An 18,006-nucleotide genomic window follows, 5' to 3' on the forward strand; every position below is an offset into this window, starting at 1 on the left:
CTAGGGTCAGGGCTTCCCTGGTGGCGCAGTGGTTGAGAGTCCACCTGCCAATGCAGGGGACACAGGTTCATGCCCGGGTCTGGGAGGATCCCATATGCTGCAGAGTGGCTGGGCCTGTGAGCCATGGCCGCTGAGCCTGCACATCCAGAGCCTGTGCTCCGCAATGGGAGAGGCTGCAACAGTAAGAGGCCCGCATACCCAAAAAAAAAAAAAAAAAAAAAAGATAAAGGCTGAAGTTGTTTCCTTCATGGAGGAGAGATAAAAGGAAATTAGCTTAAACATGAGACATTTAAATTTGTGTAAGGGAAAACTTCCACTCAGAACGAATTACTTGGAGCTGTTGCTGAATATTACTCCTAGTGGTTTTTAAGGCTATATAGATCTATAATCATAAAGGCCTGTCAAGGTTGCTTTTGACTAGAAGAAGTCTTTTTCAGAAGAATCCAAATTTAGAGTTCTTTTGTCCTGGGTTTATGTAGGTATTCTTTCCCCACCTCCTCTTTCCTAAGATTACTGTGTTGGAAAAGAGTATTGTTTCTTTTGTAATTGTACAGGCATAGCTCCAGAACACCACAATAAAGTGAATATGACAATAAAGCGAATTACATGAATTTTTTTGGTTTCCCAGTACATATAAAAGTTATATTTACACTATACTGTAGTCTGTTAAGTGTGTGATAGTATTATGTCTAAAAAACTGCACATACCTTAATTGCAAACTACTTTATTGCTAAAAAATGCTAACCATCATCTGAGCCTTCAGCGAGTCATAAAATCTTTTTGCTTGTGGGTAATCTTGCCTCGATGTTGATGGCTGCTGCAACTGATCAGGGTGGTGGTGGTTGCTGAAGGTTGGGGTGGCTGTGGTAATTTCTTACAGTAAGACAACAGAGAAGTTTGCTGCATTGATTGACTTTTCCTTTCACAGATGATTTCTCTGTAGTGTGCAGTGCTGCTTGATAGCATTTTACCCACAGCAGAACTTTTTTCAAAATTGGAGTCAGTCCTCTCAAATCCTGCCATTGCTTTATCAACTAAGTTTATGTAATAGTTTAAATCCTTTGTTGTCATTTCAAAAATCGGTTGAGTTTGCCATCTTACATGGGAATGATTGGTGGTGCCCCAAAATAATTATAATAGTAGCATCAAAGATCACTGATCATAGATCACCATAACAAATATAATAATAATGAAAAAGTTTGAAATACTCCGAGAATTAACAAAATGTGACACAGACACGAAGTGAGCAAATGCTGTTGGAAAAATGGTGCTGATAGACTTGCTCGATGCAGGGTTGTCACAAACCCTCAATTTGTAAAAAAAATGCAACATCTACGAACTATAAGTAAAGCAAAGAGCAACAAAGCAAGGCACAATAAAACGAGGGTATGCCTGTATACCTCTACTGCTATTTCATACAGTAAAACAGCTGTTTTAATTCTTCTGATGTCTGAATTGTAAAAGAATTTAAGAAATTAAGTATGAACCCAGATGACATAAAGCCAACACTATGTTTTAAAATGCCAAACTCCAAAATGTTTAAGTGCAGTGTTGGCATGCTATATACTTACATATGATACTTTCAACAAAAGTGAACTATAAAATGAACTGTGGTCAGAAAAATAAGAATTCAAAATAGTGTTTTATCTGAATTTTCCCTCTCTTTGCAGCATTATTCCATGACTGTCAATTCGTTCTTCTAATGAATTTATTTAAGATGTCTGAAGGTGATATTAAGATACACTGTTTTCAGAAATTGCTGTTTATATATGGATTGCATAGAAAGAGAAATTGAAGGTCCAGAGACAAGAGGTATTTAGGTTAAAGGTGAGGAAGTAAGTTCTTGAAAGACGTGTGTTAGTAGAAACAGGAAGGGATAACTGGTATAAGTAGGATAGGGTTTAGTGAGTGACTGAATATGTGGATGGGTACAGGTGCAAGAGGCAAAGGAATGTTAAGGATTTGAGTCTAGGAGAATTATGGTCTCATTGACTTTGATTTAGTCATCAAGTATTGATTATTTTCTAATATTAGAGATATAAAGATCAAGACAAAGCTTCTCCCTTTCAGGACTAGTGGGGAAATAGAGGTGCTTGTTTCAGAGGGAGATGAGTTTGACTTTATGTGTCTTAAGTAGTAGGGCATCGTTAGATTTCCTTGTAGAAGTGTTCTGCAAACTTGACGGTTTAGACATGGAGAAGGAGAAAGACAGGGACTGGAGATTAGGTTTGGAGGTCTTCGTCATAGACAGGGAGAGTTAAGTCCTGGGTGGGGATAATTTCCAAGGGGGAGGAGTATAGACCAGAGGTAAGCATATATAGGAGGTCAGCCAAGTTTGATTCTTTTCACACCCCTTGAGTTGATATTTGACTCCCTTCAGGTGTGAGATTCTCCTTTCAAATTAAGTTTAATCATCCAAAAAAAGAAAAAAAGATTTTTGGTTTTCACTTTTGATTATAAAAATGACTTTCTTATAGAAGGGTGCACAGGGAATTCCTTTCCTTTTCTCAGTGGTTTGGTCTTCAGTCATACAAATTCTCTCTCTTTGTTTCTTGATAGGTGATGTTTGAGCTTATGCTCAACATCATGAGGTTTCAATATACCTTTGCCTTTAAAAAAAATAAACAGGGCTTCCCTGGTGGCGCAGTGGTTGAGAGTCCGCCTGCTGATGCGGGGGACACGGGTTCGTGCCCCGGTCCGGGAAGATCCCACATGCCGCGGAGCGGCTGGGCCCGTGAGCCATGGCCGCTGAGCCTGTGCATCCGGAGCCTGTGCTCTGCAGCGGGAGAGGCCACAGCAGTGAGAGGCCCGCGTACCACAAAAAAATTAAAAAAATAAAAAATAAAAATAAACATTTTGAAATTGGAAAGAACTTTTATAGAGCTAATAGCTCTTTCCAGAGACAGATGTCTAAAGGAAATTTTCTTTGCCTTTTTTGTTTGCAGTACAGACTCCTACTCCCTTAGGAAGTAGTAATAGAAATGTATTTGTACTCATTTCTTGCTAATTCAATATATGTTGAGTGTTCATTTTACTCAAAATATGTATTAACCAGTGACTGTTGCTACTTGTTTCTGGTGATTATATAATTTGAATGGTAAACTCAAGACTGAATTGTAGATGTACAATGAAAGTGGATGCTTTTGTTTTAAATGTTCTATGTAAACTAAAGCAAATGCCTTCTTAATTCACCCAGTTGGCTGGTACTAGTGGTACAGTGGAAACTCCTTTCTGGCATTTCTCTAGAAAATTATATGTTTTTCCAAATCAGTCAAGATATCAGTCAAGAAATCAGGAAAATGGGGGATACTATTATTATTCCTCTAAAAGAATTAAATCTTAATCAACATAGAGTCATTAATAGTTGAAGGAATCCACTGATTGCAAGTCAAAAGCAGGTTCAGGAAACGCTAACATAGGAATTATGTCCTGGGAACCAGATCTGGTGCTTGTAGGAGAGAAACAGTCAGTCTAAGCAGTCAGTCTCAGGTATCTCTTTTTCCCTGTCTGTTGCTAATGATGGGTCATTCTTGCAAACAAAATAAATATTAAGAAGTTTATACACATAGTATACTTTATACAGATCCTAAGAAATAATACTTTTTTAAAAGAAATAAGTTTTCTAAGCAAAATAGAGCCTTACTAAATTGGCATTTATGACACATGCTTTAGTGTAGTGTTGTTAGCTTTTCTAGAGTGCTAGTAATGTTTGCTCAGTTTTTCCAGAATATTCACCATTGGCTACAGATCTTTGTAACTACTTTAACAGAAGAAATGTAAAGAGTAGAAGTGAGTATTGTGGAGTGGTGTGACATAGAATCAGAAGTTGATCTAAAATCAGAATTAATAAAAGCAGTATCTATTTCAATGGCAAAATTAAATTCAGGGTAACCAGACAAAATATTTTCATCCTTAAGAAAAGAAATAAACATCTGAAGCAACATAGAGCCTAACAACCCAACCTAAAAGTGTTTTTGGAAGTACTTTTAATAGTTGATCAGTTGCTTTTAAAATGAAAGTTTTCTGTATCTGGAATATTTGTCACAAAACAAAGATCAAGGCTATCTGATAGGGCAGTTAATGTTTTATGTACTTTAAAATTTCATTGTTAAGAATGATAACTATTAAATGTTAAATATTTGTGGTATTTCAATATTTTAAATGATTTTTATTTGGAATTTATTTTAAGGGACCCTTCTTTTAATATCTTCTGTTATCAAATGTCAACATCAGATAAAAATCCATTTTATATTTTATTGAAATACATAATCTTATTGCAGTGTATTGATTCATAGTAACAATAAAACAAGCATTTATTATATCTTTTTGTAACAAATCTGTGAGACATTTGATATAACCCTAATGAATGCTCATTATTCTTTTTCTCTTTAAACAGCTTTATTGAGATATAATTCACATACCATACAATCAGTCCATTTAAAGTATATGATTCAGTGTGTTGTAGTATGTTCAAAGCGTTCTACAGCCATCATCACAATCTAATTTTAGAACGTGTTTGTCCCTCTCAAAAAAACTCCATACTCATTAACAGTCAATTCCTAATCCCCCTAGTCCTCCTCCCCCAGCCCTTACGGAACCAATAAATAGTCTACTTTCTGCCTCTATAAATTTGCCCATTTCCAGACGTTTCATACAGTATGTGGTATTTTGTGACTGGCTTTTTTCACTTAGCTTGTTTTCAGGGCTCATCCATATTGTAGCAGGTATCATTACTTCATTTCCTTTTGTTGCCAAATAATATTCCATTGTATGTATATGCCACGTCTTATTTACCTGTTCATGAGCCGATGGACATAAGGGTTGTATTCAGTTTTTGACTATTATGAATGATGCTGTTATAAACATTCATGTCAAGTTTTGTATGAATGTATGCTTTCATTTTTCTTGGTTATTTACCTAGGAGTGGAATTTCTAGGTCATATGTTAACTCTGTGTTAACTTTTTATGGAACTGTCAAAATAATTTTCAAAGTGGCTGCATCATTTTACAACCCCTCCAGCAATGTGTGAAGATTCTAGGTTCTCCACATCCTCACCCATACTTGTTATTGTCTCTTTTTAAATTAGCCATCTAGTGGGTATGAAGTGGTATCTCATTGTGGTTTTGATTTGCATTTCCTGATGGCTAATGGTGTTGAGCATATTTTCATGTGCTTATTGGCTTTTTACATATCTTCTCTGGAGAAATGTCTATTCATTTTCTTTGTCCATTTTTAAATTAGGTTATACTAGGTCCTTACGAGATACATGATTTGCACATATTTTCTCCCATTCTGTGGATTGTCTTTTTGCTTACTTGGTGGTATCCTTTGAAGCACAAAAATTTTAATTTCAGTGAAGTCCCATTCACCTGTTTTTTCTTTTGTTAGTTGTGCTTTTGGTGTCCTATCTTAAATCATTGCCTAATCCAAGGTCACAAAGATTTGCTTTTATGTTTTCTTCTTAGACATTTAGGTCTGTGATTTATTTTAGGTTAATTTTTGTTGTGCGTTTTTAAAATGTAAAAAAAGGTGTTATGAAAAATATAGAATGACTTATGATTTCAGGGGGAGATTCCAAGCATTATGCTTTCTTATTCCTGAATCCTGTAATATCTGTTGAGAATTTGAGAGTACTAGCTGGTGCATAGCCCTCTCTGCATGACCAGAAAGGCCTTTAGGTAGTTTGCTCTTTTGGACACATGGTGGCAGCAGAGCTTTGATGAATGAAAATTCTCATTTTCCTAAACTTAAGTATTTTATAATTATGAATCTTCTTAATGCTCTTGGCAGTAAGTTGTTGAGCAGTAAGTTTAAATTGCCTTTCAGATTAAAAATTATTTAAATTTATGAACTTTTCTTTGCCATGAGTTTATTCTGACTTTTCAGGTTATGAAGCCAGTTTGTGAGGTATGGACATGATTTGCTTGAGTTCTCCAACCTTAGGACACAACTTTCTGTTATTACTCTAAGGTCTTTTACCCACTTTTCTCTCATTATCTCACTCCTATCCCTATGATCTTCGTGTAGAGATAAAGTAATAGAGTAGCAGTCAAAATGTTGATTAATGCTAAAGATAGTCTCAAACTTACTCCTAAAAACATTGGCAGACTTACATTCTGACTTAGAAGATAGATAATATAGAAGTTGAGCATGTGGGTAACAGTTTTTTCCTTCAATAAGAAAAACTGCTTTATGTCATCTCAAGATTGGACCCAAGATTTCCTTTTTAGATCTGAATATTAAACAGTAAAATTAAGTGATACAATTATTCCTTGACGGTTATTTTCAAGATAATAGAAATAATAAACATTTATTGAGCACTGACTGTTTGCTAGACACTATGCTAAATGCCTTATATGCATTGTCTTTTATTCTCACAACAACTCTAAGAGGTAAGTTTTATTTTTGGCCTGAATTTTCCAGAGGAAGAGATGGGTTTAGAGAAGTTAAATAATTTGCCCAAGGTCACATTAGTAGGTAGAGATGTACATGTATGTATGTGTGTTCATAGCAACTATATTGTACTGTTTTGTGTTTAATTTTTACAGATATGGTATCATACTGTATATATGTATCACTCTGCAACTTATTTTTAAAATTCAAATCTATAGCTGATTTGAAAATCTGTAGCTTTTGCTACTGTGTATAGATATCTGGTCAATTTGTTTACCTCATGAGTAGGTACTTCTTTCTATTTCTTTGATTTAGCTGCTGAATAACAGCTTGTTCTAGAATTTCACCTAGTTTTTAGCTTTACTTTTCCAGTAGAGGGTATACAAAGTGTTTAATTAAATTTTTTCCTCTGTTAACAGAGTAATTTATTACTTTTTAGTGTAATGATCAGAAAGAAAAAGTTTAATACATATAATTGGTATAATAGTCCCCTTGTTTTATTTTATACTGCAGGTTACTTATTTTTGGATCCTATGACAGAGAGGCAAATATTCATTGCACACTTGAGCTGAGCAGTGGCGTTTGGGAAGAAAAACAAAGGAGTTCTATTAAGACGGTAAAATAGATTTGCATAGCTTTACATCTGTATAAAGTTTATATTCTATAAGTGTTTTATTAATATTTCTGTATCACAGAGTTATTTTTGGTCATATGCAAATAATTATGAACAGCTCTTATTTGTCTTTTTGCAGTATATCCATAATAAAATGAATCATGTAAAACTATAGTATTAATTGCTTGCATAAGAAACCTTGTCTAACTAATTTTCCTTTTATAACTTTAAAGTTGTTTCATAGTTTTGGAATCAGAAGGAAATGATTCTGAACACCTTAGAAAGCATGTAAATTCAGAGCATTCATTCATTCATCAGATATTTCATGAGCACTTACTTTGTACCAGGCACTGTGTTAGATGCTGGGGAAACAGTTCAAGACAAGAGACCCTGTTTTTGTGGTGCTGTCATAGGGGAGAGGTTTGATAATTGTCTGCCTGTAGAGAGAAAGGATTGTAGGAGGATGGGGTAAACCTGAGAGATCAGATCAGTTAGGAGGTATTTAGGGGGAGGTGTTGGCTACTTTAACTAGGTGGTAGCCAAGGAAATGGAAAGAAGAGAATGGATTTGGGACATAATTTTGGTGTGTGAAGGACTTAGAGTTCCAGTTTCTTTTTTGATCTCTCTCAAAAGAAACTGTCACCTAAATTGCAAGACTTTGAAAAAAATGTAAAGGCTTTTAAAATATTTTAAGTGCTATAATTAAAAATACACAAAAACAGTGCTTTACTCTCAACATATTTTTTAAATTTTATTTATTTTTTTTTGGCTGTGTTGGGTCTTCGTTGCTGCATGCAGGCTTTTCTCTAGTTGCAGCGAGTGGGGGCTACTCTTCATTGCTGCGCCATGGCTTCTCATTGTGGTGGCTTCTGTTGTTGTGGAGCATGGGCTCTAGGCGCGTGGGCTCTAGAGCGCAGGCTCAGTAGTTGTGGCCCACAGGCTTAGTTGCTCCACTGCATGTGGGATCTTCCCAGACCAGGGCTTGAACCCATGCCCCCTGCGCTGGCAGGCGGATTCTTAGCCACTGCACCACCAGGAAAGGCCCTCTCAACGTGTTTTAATTGGACTTGTTTAGGTTCTTTGCAAGATTCCTAAATGAGTAAAAACTGTCACTAGTTATTAGCTAATTTGTTGAGCCAATAACCAACAACCAAACAACTCAACCAAAGTTGAGTTGGTGTTTTCTTAATATTCTGCATAGCAATTTTAATAGCAGTTATGTTGTGCTTCTTGGAATTTGCATAAATCTAGTTGTCTATTAAAGATTTTAGAGCGTTTATCAAGATGTTGTCTGCAGAATTTCTTTATTAAGCCCATGAAGTTTCACAATGAAAATAGAATCCCAGAATTTTATGGCTGAAATAGGGAAGAAAAAAAAAATCAGTGTCCTAAAGGGATCCTCAGCCTTTTTTTTAAAGAAAATTTATGTAATTTACTAAGCATATACTGAAATATTGGGCTGGCCAAAAAGTTCGTTCGAGTGTTTTCCACACCATCTTAGGGTTTGGTAATAATAAAATTCCAAGAGTGATTTTGGGACCCCCAGAACTCTCCAGAGTTGCTTTTAGTCTGTTTTAAGGTAAGATCTATTTAGCACGTCAGTAGTTTTTTGCAGGAATAAATTATAGTTGTGTACTTTAAAGCTGTATTTAATAAGTTAGATGTTTAGCTGTTTCTATCACATTTAACTCTTGGTGGCAGTATAGCAAATCCTAATGATTATTATTTGTAGCCAATATTTAGGAAAACTCTCTCTCTATTATGTCTTCATTATACTGGTGAATAGGTACTTTTGAACTGTACGTACTACCTAGCTGTTTTATAGTAGTAGTAATGTGCTTTTTGGTATTTCTGGGATAGTCTGTTATTCTTCATAGCATTTTAAAAAATAGTTACAAAAAAAAATAGTTACAATTCTCTTAAATAGATACATAAGCATATTGCCGTGCTCTCAAAAATTATGACTTTTAATGGTTATGTGGTATTTTTTTGGATGCCCTCTTTGACTTTTAAATTGTTTCCAATTTCTCCATGTAATAATTGTGAACATTCTTATATAAAAAAATTGAGCAGTGTGAAATTCTTTTGGAATAAATAGAGTAATTTTAATGAGTATGGGAAACTAGGGAGAAGTAAAGCTGGAAAGGGAGGATGGGCTGACCCCCAGAGTTTGAGTGTATGAAAGTAGCTGGGAGAATAGGATTTGGGGCATGGGAATGACAGGGTCAAAATAGTTTTTTTAAGGAAAATCTCCCCTTTCTCTCATGGTTGTTCATGCCACCTTTAAGTTACATCTCAAGCACTTTGAAGCAACTCCTCAGAGAAAATAACCAGCTTTATAATTTGTTCTGAAATAAATAAATACATGAAAAAGCAGTATTGTTTTGTCTACGTATGAAATGGTCATAACTTGCCATTGCTATTGGCATTTTCAGTTTCCTTTATTATACTTGCAAAAATATGAGATTAGACAGCTTTAATATTTTGTAGCAAAGGTTAGTAAGACTTTAATCCTGAGTCATAATTTTAGATCTCAGCATATGTCGTACGTAGTTTTGGAGAAGGAATTCTAGGTTACTAATTACATCTGGTGTCAAAAATGTCAGCAGCACTGAAGTGTCTCCAGGCACTAAATTACATATGTCTGAATTTAATAACTCTAGGGAGGAGAATTAGAGTGTTTCTCAAGATTACGTAAAGCATTACAGAATAGGATTTGATAATTTGAGATACATTGCAAATTTGGCTAGCAAAAAAGTACATCATTAAAAAAACAAGTATGCTAAAAAGTATTTGAGGGCTTCCCTGGTGGCGCAGTGGTTGAGAGTCCGCCTGCCGATGCAGGGGACGCAGGTTCATTCCCCCGTCCGGGAAGATCCCACGTGCCGCGGAGCAGCTGGGCCCATGAGCCATGGCCGCTGAGCCTGCGCGTCCGGAGCCTGTGCCCCGCAACGGGAGAGGCCACAGCAGTGAGAGGCCGACGTAACACACACACACACACACACACACACACACACACACACACACACACAAGTATTTGAGTTTGAGAATCTATCTTTGTATAAATAAATAATTCAGATTTAGGGCTTCCCTGAAGCCCTAATGGCGCAGTGGTTAAGAATCCGTCTGCCAATGCAGGGGACACGGGTTTGAGCCCTGGTCCGGGAAGATCCCACGTGCCACGGAGCAACTAAGCCCATGTGCCACAACTACTGAGCCTGCACTCTAGAGCCTATGAGCCACAACTGCTGAGCCCGTGTGCTGCAACTACTGAAGCCCGCACACCTAGAGCCTGTGCTCCGCAACAAGAGAAGCCACTGCAATGAGAAGCCTGCACACCGCAACAAAGAGTAGCTTCCGCTTGCCGCAACTAGAGAAAGCCTGCGTGCAGCAGCAAAGACCCAATGCAGCCAAAAATAAAATAAATTAAATAAAATAAATAAATGTAAATAATAATAATAATTCAGGTTTAAATCAGTTTTTTAATTTTGAAATTTATTAAGTGAAGTTAGCCACCAATTTCAATGAATGTGCAGAATGAAAGAAAAATTAATTATATATTTTAAATATGCCTTTGAGTTTTTCAGACATTTTTTAAAGCATAATGTACCTTATCATGCTGTTAAATTAGAGAAGATCAATAATAGATGGAAAGTTTTAAATTTGTAGTATTTTCACAAATATGGGGTGAGGGTGGAGATGGGTTGGGCAGGTGTGGAGATGGAACAGTTGTAATGCAATAGCTGCGAGTCCTAGCAAAATCTAATGAATAGTGGCTTAAGCAAGAAAAGGAATTATCTGTCTCATGTGATAAGCCCTGGGTTAGTATGGCAGCTCAGCAGTATTGTAATCAAGGAGCATAGCTCTTATTGGCTTTCTCCTCCATCATCCATAGCACAGGGTTTTTGTCTCCATGGTTGCAAGATGGCTAATGCACTGCTAGGTATCCATCTTTCAAGAAAAACGGTGAGGCGTAAGGCATGCCAAAGAGACATGTCAGCCAGGTTTTGGGTTTTTTAAATGCTTTCCTAGAAGTTCCACTTATATCTCATTGGCTAGAACTAAATCGCGTGGCCTCCCCCAACAGTAAGGAAGTATGGGGAATCATTTTAGTTTTTCAGCCTTAGTAGAGGTAGAAGGCAAGGGAAAAAGAGTTACGCATGCCTTTTAGGAGGCCAGCCCACAGTCTTGCCACAAGAAAAATTCAAATTTATTTGATGACTTTTTATTTTTAATGGAATTTTTCTCGAATTGGGATATCAGGGAATAGTTGAAAAGAAGAATTTAATAAATACCCTGCATAGAACCTACTTCCTATTTATTAGATATCTGAGGAAAGTTTGGATCAAAATCAGACACTTAGGTCGGTGTCCTGCTTATTAGCTCACTTGCACAATGAAAGAGCTCATAGGGTAAATGAGGTACTTTGTGGTAGTGTTTGTTCCTTAAAAATAATAAATAAGGAAGATTCCTCATGAGAATCCCATAAGATTTGATAGCAAATAAATTAGAAATTAGGCTTAAACAAAAATTATAAGATCATCTTGCAAGAGATGAGAGGGCCAATACTAAAAATATGTTTACCTACACCAAAAGAGACAGGGCACTTTATGATTTATTTCAGTCTGTTGCATTATGCAGGTTTGGCGATGATAATTTGCTTTCCTTTCACTAAGGAAGAAAATTCAAGGAGTTTTCAGATTTAAAAAAAGTTTCAAGCCATGATATTTCAGTAGGAAACTATGAAAACAACTGTATAACTCTAGAATTTATAGTACTTATCAAATAACATTCACAATAAAATTAATCTGACATATATTAAACATATTGAGTATACAGAATCATTATTATATGCATGGTAAAGCAAACAGATCTCATAAATGTCACGTAGACACACATAGTTTTTAAGAGGGAGAGATCCTGAGTCTTACCCTCCCAGAGTTGGAGTTCCCTCATCTTTGACCACCCACTTGCTTTACCCTTAGCCCCAGACATAAAATAGGTTATCAGTAAATGTTCTTTTCTTTTACCCTCTCTCAACTATCCTGCCTGTGCCATCCATGTCTTCTCTTCCATCATTTATCCCCACTGTCACTGGAGTCTTCAAACATTGTTTTATTCTTGGTGCAACCTGGAATTCTTGAGGCCATTTGGAGAGAAGAGAAGGCACCATGCATATGAGCTGTGGAACCTCTGAATCTGGGAGTTCTGGGGTAGAGGAAAAAGCACTGGGGGCCTTTTGGCACCCGGCTAGTTCTTCCCCTTGTTCTCCATTCTGAATAAAAGGAGTTATGAAAAGAGTTTTAATTTTAAAAACAAGCTTTTTAATGTACCTTTTTTTTTTTTTTTTGCGGTAGGCGGGCCTCTCACTGTTGTGGCCTTTCCCGCTGCGGAGCACAGGCTCCGGACGTGCAGGCTCAGCGGCCGTGGCTCACAGGCCTAGCCGCTCCGCGGCATGTGGGATCTTCCCGGACTGGGGCACGAACCCGTGTCTCCTGCATCGGCAGGCAGACTCTCAACCACTGTGCCACCAGGGAAGCCCTAATGTACATTTTTTGACACTAACACTATTCCCTCTCCTTCCACCCTATCACACTGTGCACTCATACACTTACTTGATAGCAATTGTCCTTTGTAAGGGTCAAGTCTTTCCTTCTCTAATTAGAGATAGAAAGCTAAAAATCTAACTTGTTAAGTCAGTCCATTGGCATAAATATGTCAGTGTCAAAGAGGAAGGAAGAATATCAATTTCTTCCTTTGAAGTGGAGATGAATTAAAAAAGAATCTTCCCTGAAAATATTAGGTGGACAAAAGAGAGATCCTGGAACAGTCATGTGTTCATTGTAAAAAGAAGTAGAAGCACTTCATGTCTTAGGTAGCCCAGTACGCAGGTACCAGAGGGAACTATAGTTAAAGACATTAGGAAATGTCATATTTCAGGTCTGAAAAATAAGAAGTAATAAATTCCTGAAGAGCATTCAGCAGACAACTTGGGGAGAGTCCATAAATAATAATTTGGAGCTCTTAATCAGAATGAACGTATTCCTTTCAGAGGGTTGTATGGTGTCAGCTGGCAACTTGAAATTGGGCACTGCTATAAGAAGGGCTTTAGATAGGGTCTACCACACCCAAAATTATGAAGTCAGAAGAATTATCTAGAGTCTAGACTTTATCTTTTTGTTTGATTTGAGTGGTACTTTTCCTTCTCTGTACTGCTGCTTCCCTATCCAAACCTCATTTTTTAAATATATATAAATTTATTTATTTATTTTTGGCTGCGTTGGGTCTTCGTTGCTGCATGCGGGCTTTCTCTAGTTGCAGAGTGCAGGGGCTACTCATTGAGGTGGCTTCTCTTTGTTGCAAAGCACAGGCTCTAGGTGCGCGGGCTTCTGTAGTTGTGGCATGTGGGCTCAGTAGTTGTGGCTCACGGGCCCAGTTGCTCCACAGCATGTGAGATCTTCCCAGACCAGGGCTCAAACCCGTGTCCCCTGCATTGGCAGGTGGATTCTTAACCACTGCGCCACCAGGGAAGTCCCAAAACCTCATTTTTTGAAAGGATCTGATTCTGAGAAATAAATAATTTATATCAGGTTCCCTTCCATTTTCTTTTAAACATAACCTTACAATTAGACATTGGAAGAGATGATGCCTACTTTCTAAGAACTGTCAGTGTAGGAAAGGAGACATGTGAACCAAATATGTCACATATGTAATACTTAAGAGTCTATGAAATATTGATACTTTTACCGTATACAAAGAGCCAAAGTCTTTTGCCCGTAGGATCTGTACTTGCTCCCTTAAATCCCACTACCTTGAACAAAACTAGACTGTGTGTGGTATTCTGATAATTAGGAGACAATTTGGGAATGGTGTTAGTGGAATCATTTTAGAGCAGAGGCAAGGAAGGCTCTGAAACTATGGGAAGATGGAATTTGAGTGGAAAGGCCTTCATAATAAGATCAGTCATGTTTAAATGCCAAAGATTGAGCCTGATAATATGCCTTATCGTAGAGTTCAGTGAGTCTCCCTTTACTTCCAGAGTAGAGGTTAGGGCCACTGAATACAGGAAACATTTGGTAGAGGGAAAGTAGTCATTTTGGAGAAAATACAATGTATAGGGAAATCTTTCCTGTCTAATATGAAGATGCCAAACAAGCATATAGAAGAAATGGAAACAGTAAATGCATTCTTAACTTTCAGAAAGCTTTTGATGAAGATCCATACCAGAGGTTCCCAAATCATCTAATTACTAGGAGAATATTTTGTCACAGATAGATCTGCATTAAGGATAGGGGAAATGGTAAAAATGACCAGGTGTGATATCCTGAATGATTGAGTCCGGGACTTTGATCAGTTTTCACAAATGATCTAAAATAGCACTGTCCAATAGAAATAAAATGCATAAAATGCCACTTAGGTAATTTTAAGTTTTCTTCCGGCCACATTTTTTAAAGTAGAAATTCACAAGTAAACAATTTTAGTAATCTTTTATTTGACCCATACACCTCAAATATTGTCATTTCCACATGTAATCAACATAAAAAATTAAGGAGATTTTTTTTTATAGTCTTTGAAATCTGGAGCGTATTTTACACTTATAGCACATCACAATTCATCCTAGCCACACTTCAAGTGCTCAGCCACATGTGGCTAGTGGTGACTGTATCAGACAGCACAGAGGTAGAGGGAGCAACGTACAATATAATATTCAGATTTGCACATGTCATTAAACTTCTGTCGATAAAACATGCCAAGTTAAAAGGTACAAAATTGAGAAAGCTCTCTCAGGACAAATATGTAAGAAAGAATTCCAAACTGCCTAAAATATGTGAGATCTAGGCTCCCTAAAGAAATAGACAGTATATCATTGTACCTCCAAAACAAGACTTTTCATTAGAGTGGGTGTCACAAAATGAATATGCTTATTTTAAAACTATGAAGTTCTCAGAATAAATTATTTGTACATTTCTGGTTTCTATAATACAAGAAATTTATAATTGCTAGATAAGGTGGGGAGAAAGAACTGAACTTTATATGGAAGTGAGATAGCCATATAAAGATAAATGGATGAGAAAAAATTAATGTTCTTCAGCTGAAAAGACAAAGGTGGGTGAATGATTAACGGAAGCATATAAATATCAAAAGTAAACAATAGAATGATCAACAGATTTACGGAGCAAGGAACTAAGTCTCTGGGTCTATGAAGATAAATCTCATAGCGCTAATGATAATTACATGCTAAATGCTAAAAGAAGGGCACTTAAAAGGTCTTTGGTAATACTGCATACTACGTACTTGCTGATAGACTTTGCAGGAGCACAAATATGCTATATTCTGTTTATGCTATGTGTCCTGCACCTAGTAGAATTCCTGGCATGTTGCAGTTGTCCAGTGAATGTCCTGGGAGGAGGGAGGGGAGGATAAGTGGCCTTCATGGCTCCATACTTCTCACAGGACAGGCTCACCATGCTTCCAGCTTCTGCTCGATGCTCCAGCCCCCGGCCTCACCTAATACTACTTCTTCCTTCTGTCTTCCAGCCGAAGGGTGGTAGTGACTGTCCGAGACAGAGTTGCTTCACTGTCTCCTGTTTGGTTCTCAGTTCTTCCATCACTGAGTAGCCATTTCCTCCATTTAAAGTCCTTCTGTTTCAGATATTTATGTGTGTCTGCCTTCTTATCAGTCCCTAACTGACTCATCAACCAATCATCATTTCTCTGGGAAACTTTTCCTAATGAGCATGAAACTCTTTGGTAATATTTATCACAGTTGGGAGTTTTCATTTATATTTGTATGATAATTTGATTGGGGTTATCTCTGCCAGTATCTTCCTTTACAGCAGATACCATGATTGTTTTTGCTTTCAGCAGTTGGCATTTATTGGGTATTCCGTAAATGTTTTTGGGAACACTGAAGCTGTCTGTTTAGCTATGAGCCTCCATTTACCCTTAACCTTTTTTCTTCCAAACTTTCAGCATGACATAGTCACATTTCTGTCTCTTTTCTTCCTTCAAGGCTGTCTCTGATGTATGGTTTAAGCAAATAAAAATGGTTAGGTTGAGGAGGTCCACAAAATTAGATTTACTGCTCAATATTCCTTCTGTATAAAAAGCCTGGTTTTTAGAGTGAGGAGTTTACAAATATGGTACATAATGGTATAATGGCATTATTTAAAATATCAGAAGAACTTCTTACCCAATGCGTGTAGTTCAGCATAGCCTAAATAAAATGACTGTGGGATCTAAAATTTTGCTTGCCTTACTTCCCTTTTACTTTTGGAGAGTTTTAGAAGTTCTTGCTGAATGATATTTGTCCATGAATTATTGAGTGTACATACAAAGAGTCTCAAAGAACTCCCTAAAGAACTGTGGTTTCAAGTAAGAACATCAGAGACAGACAAATTTATAAATACATTAGGCTAGATGCTACAGAGTTGGCATTTTGGTGTGTTTGTTTAAGGCCAGATGCCTTGCAGATAGTATTATTTGGTGCTCCTATTTGCCATTTACAGTCTTAATCTTGTCAAAAGGAAGAGAAAGATTAAAGCAAATAAAGCTTTTTTTAAAATGTCAGTTTTTATGAAAACTCTGGTTTAGTTCCATTTGATAATATTTGCGAATACAGTAGGGACCCAATGAAATTTTAACCATATGTAATGTTCTATAATTTGGCTTCTTAAATAAACTAAATGCCTTTGAGCTTTAGTAGTAAATACTATTCAGCATTTCCACTCTTAAAGTTTATCTTGGTTAGAAATGAGGGATGCCGTTTTCTGTCTCATATTTTCTAAGTGTGTTTAATATGATTGTGAAATTCTGTGAAAAGAGTAGAAACTTAGGTTAAAATATAGAATTGTCTCCAAATCAAGTCAGTGTAAGGCACTGGGTATGAGAAAGAAGAAACTGAGTATGAGGTGCAAGGCAATGAGAATGTGGTCCCTTCCTTCAATGAGGAGGAAATAAGATCAACAGTATGATGAGCATCAATATTACTATAGCATATGAATGCTCTAAGAGAGTTTCATAATAAAGTACTATGAGGTTCCGTTGAAGGGGAGATAGCATTCTTTTGGAAAAACCAGGAAAGAATATTTTGAGGTGACATTTGAGCCAAGCCTCACAGTATATATAGGATTTTAAAATGGTAGTAAGGAGGGCATTTCAAGGTGGAAAACATGGGGTAAACCCAAATAAAGAGTATGAATGTTTGAGTATGTTTAGGATACATTGAGTCATCCAGGTTGGCTGAAGAATATGGTAATGCAGGAAGATCATGCAAAACAAGAGTAAAAGGGTTGGACCATGTTGTCCAATTAAAGAAGTGCTTTAAATACCAGCTTAAGAAGTGTGGCTGTTACTCCCAGACAGTTAGCAGTTATGGAGGCTTTTAAAATGAAAGTAATCTCATCACAATCTTGCTTTAGGCAGACTTGGCTCTCACTTTGAGTCTTAGCTATTTCACTTATTGACAGAAGGATATTTCATTTATTGACAGTCCCCAAACCTATCTCATCCATAAGTATTTTATTCCTCTATAAAATGGGAATGATAGTGCTTCACATGGTTGTGTAAGGGATAAACGAGACTCTGTATATTAAAATGTCTAGCACAGTATCTGGCATATAGTATGTAGTAAGATGTTTACTAGATCTGGCAGCAAATGGGTAAAGTCAAGGATGATTTGACAAGGGGAAGACTTGAAATAGAAGAGGTGAAGGGTAATGAAGGTCTGAAACAGAATGGTGGTGAAAATGGAAAATAGAATCATTGTGGCTCGGATACCACTGGAAATGGAGGGGGTTTTGGAGAATGAGAGAGGAGGCCAGAAAGATGAGAGCCATGAGGAGGGAGAAGGAAGAAGAGGAAGGAGATCTCATTCTGGATGTGTTGAAGTTCAGGTACAGTGATGGTCAAAAGTCAGTCCAGGGCTTCCCTGGTGGCGCAGTCGTTGAGAGTCCACCTGCCGATGCAGGGGACACGGGTTCGTGCCCCGGTGCGGGAA

General features: G+C 37.1%; 1 protein-coding gene across 1 annotated transcript in view; it reads left to right on the plus strand.

The window, feature by feature from the left end:
- Window positions 1–18,006, plus strand: part of PDZD8 (PDZ domain containing 8) — a 97,186-nt gene that overhangs the window by 53,286 nt on the left and 25,894 nt on the right. The window contains 1 exon segment of the mRNA XM_007472121.1: window positions 6,908–7,010. Coding sequence (XP_007472183.1) covers window positions 6,908–7,010 — 103 coding nt within the window.

Source organism: Lipotes vexillifer, unplaced genomic scaffold (genome assembly GCF_000442215.2).
Source record: "Lipotes vexillifer unplaced genomic scaffold, Lipotes_vexillifer_v1.1 scaffold240, whole genome shotgun sequence".
Classification (NCBI taxonomy): domain Eukaryota; kingdom Metazoa; phylum Chordata; class Mammalia; order Artiodactyla; family Lipotidae; genus Lipotes; species Lipotes vexillifer.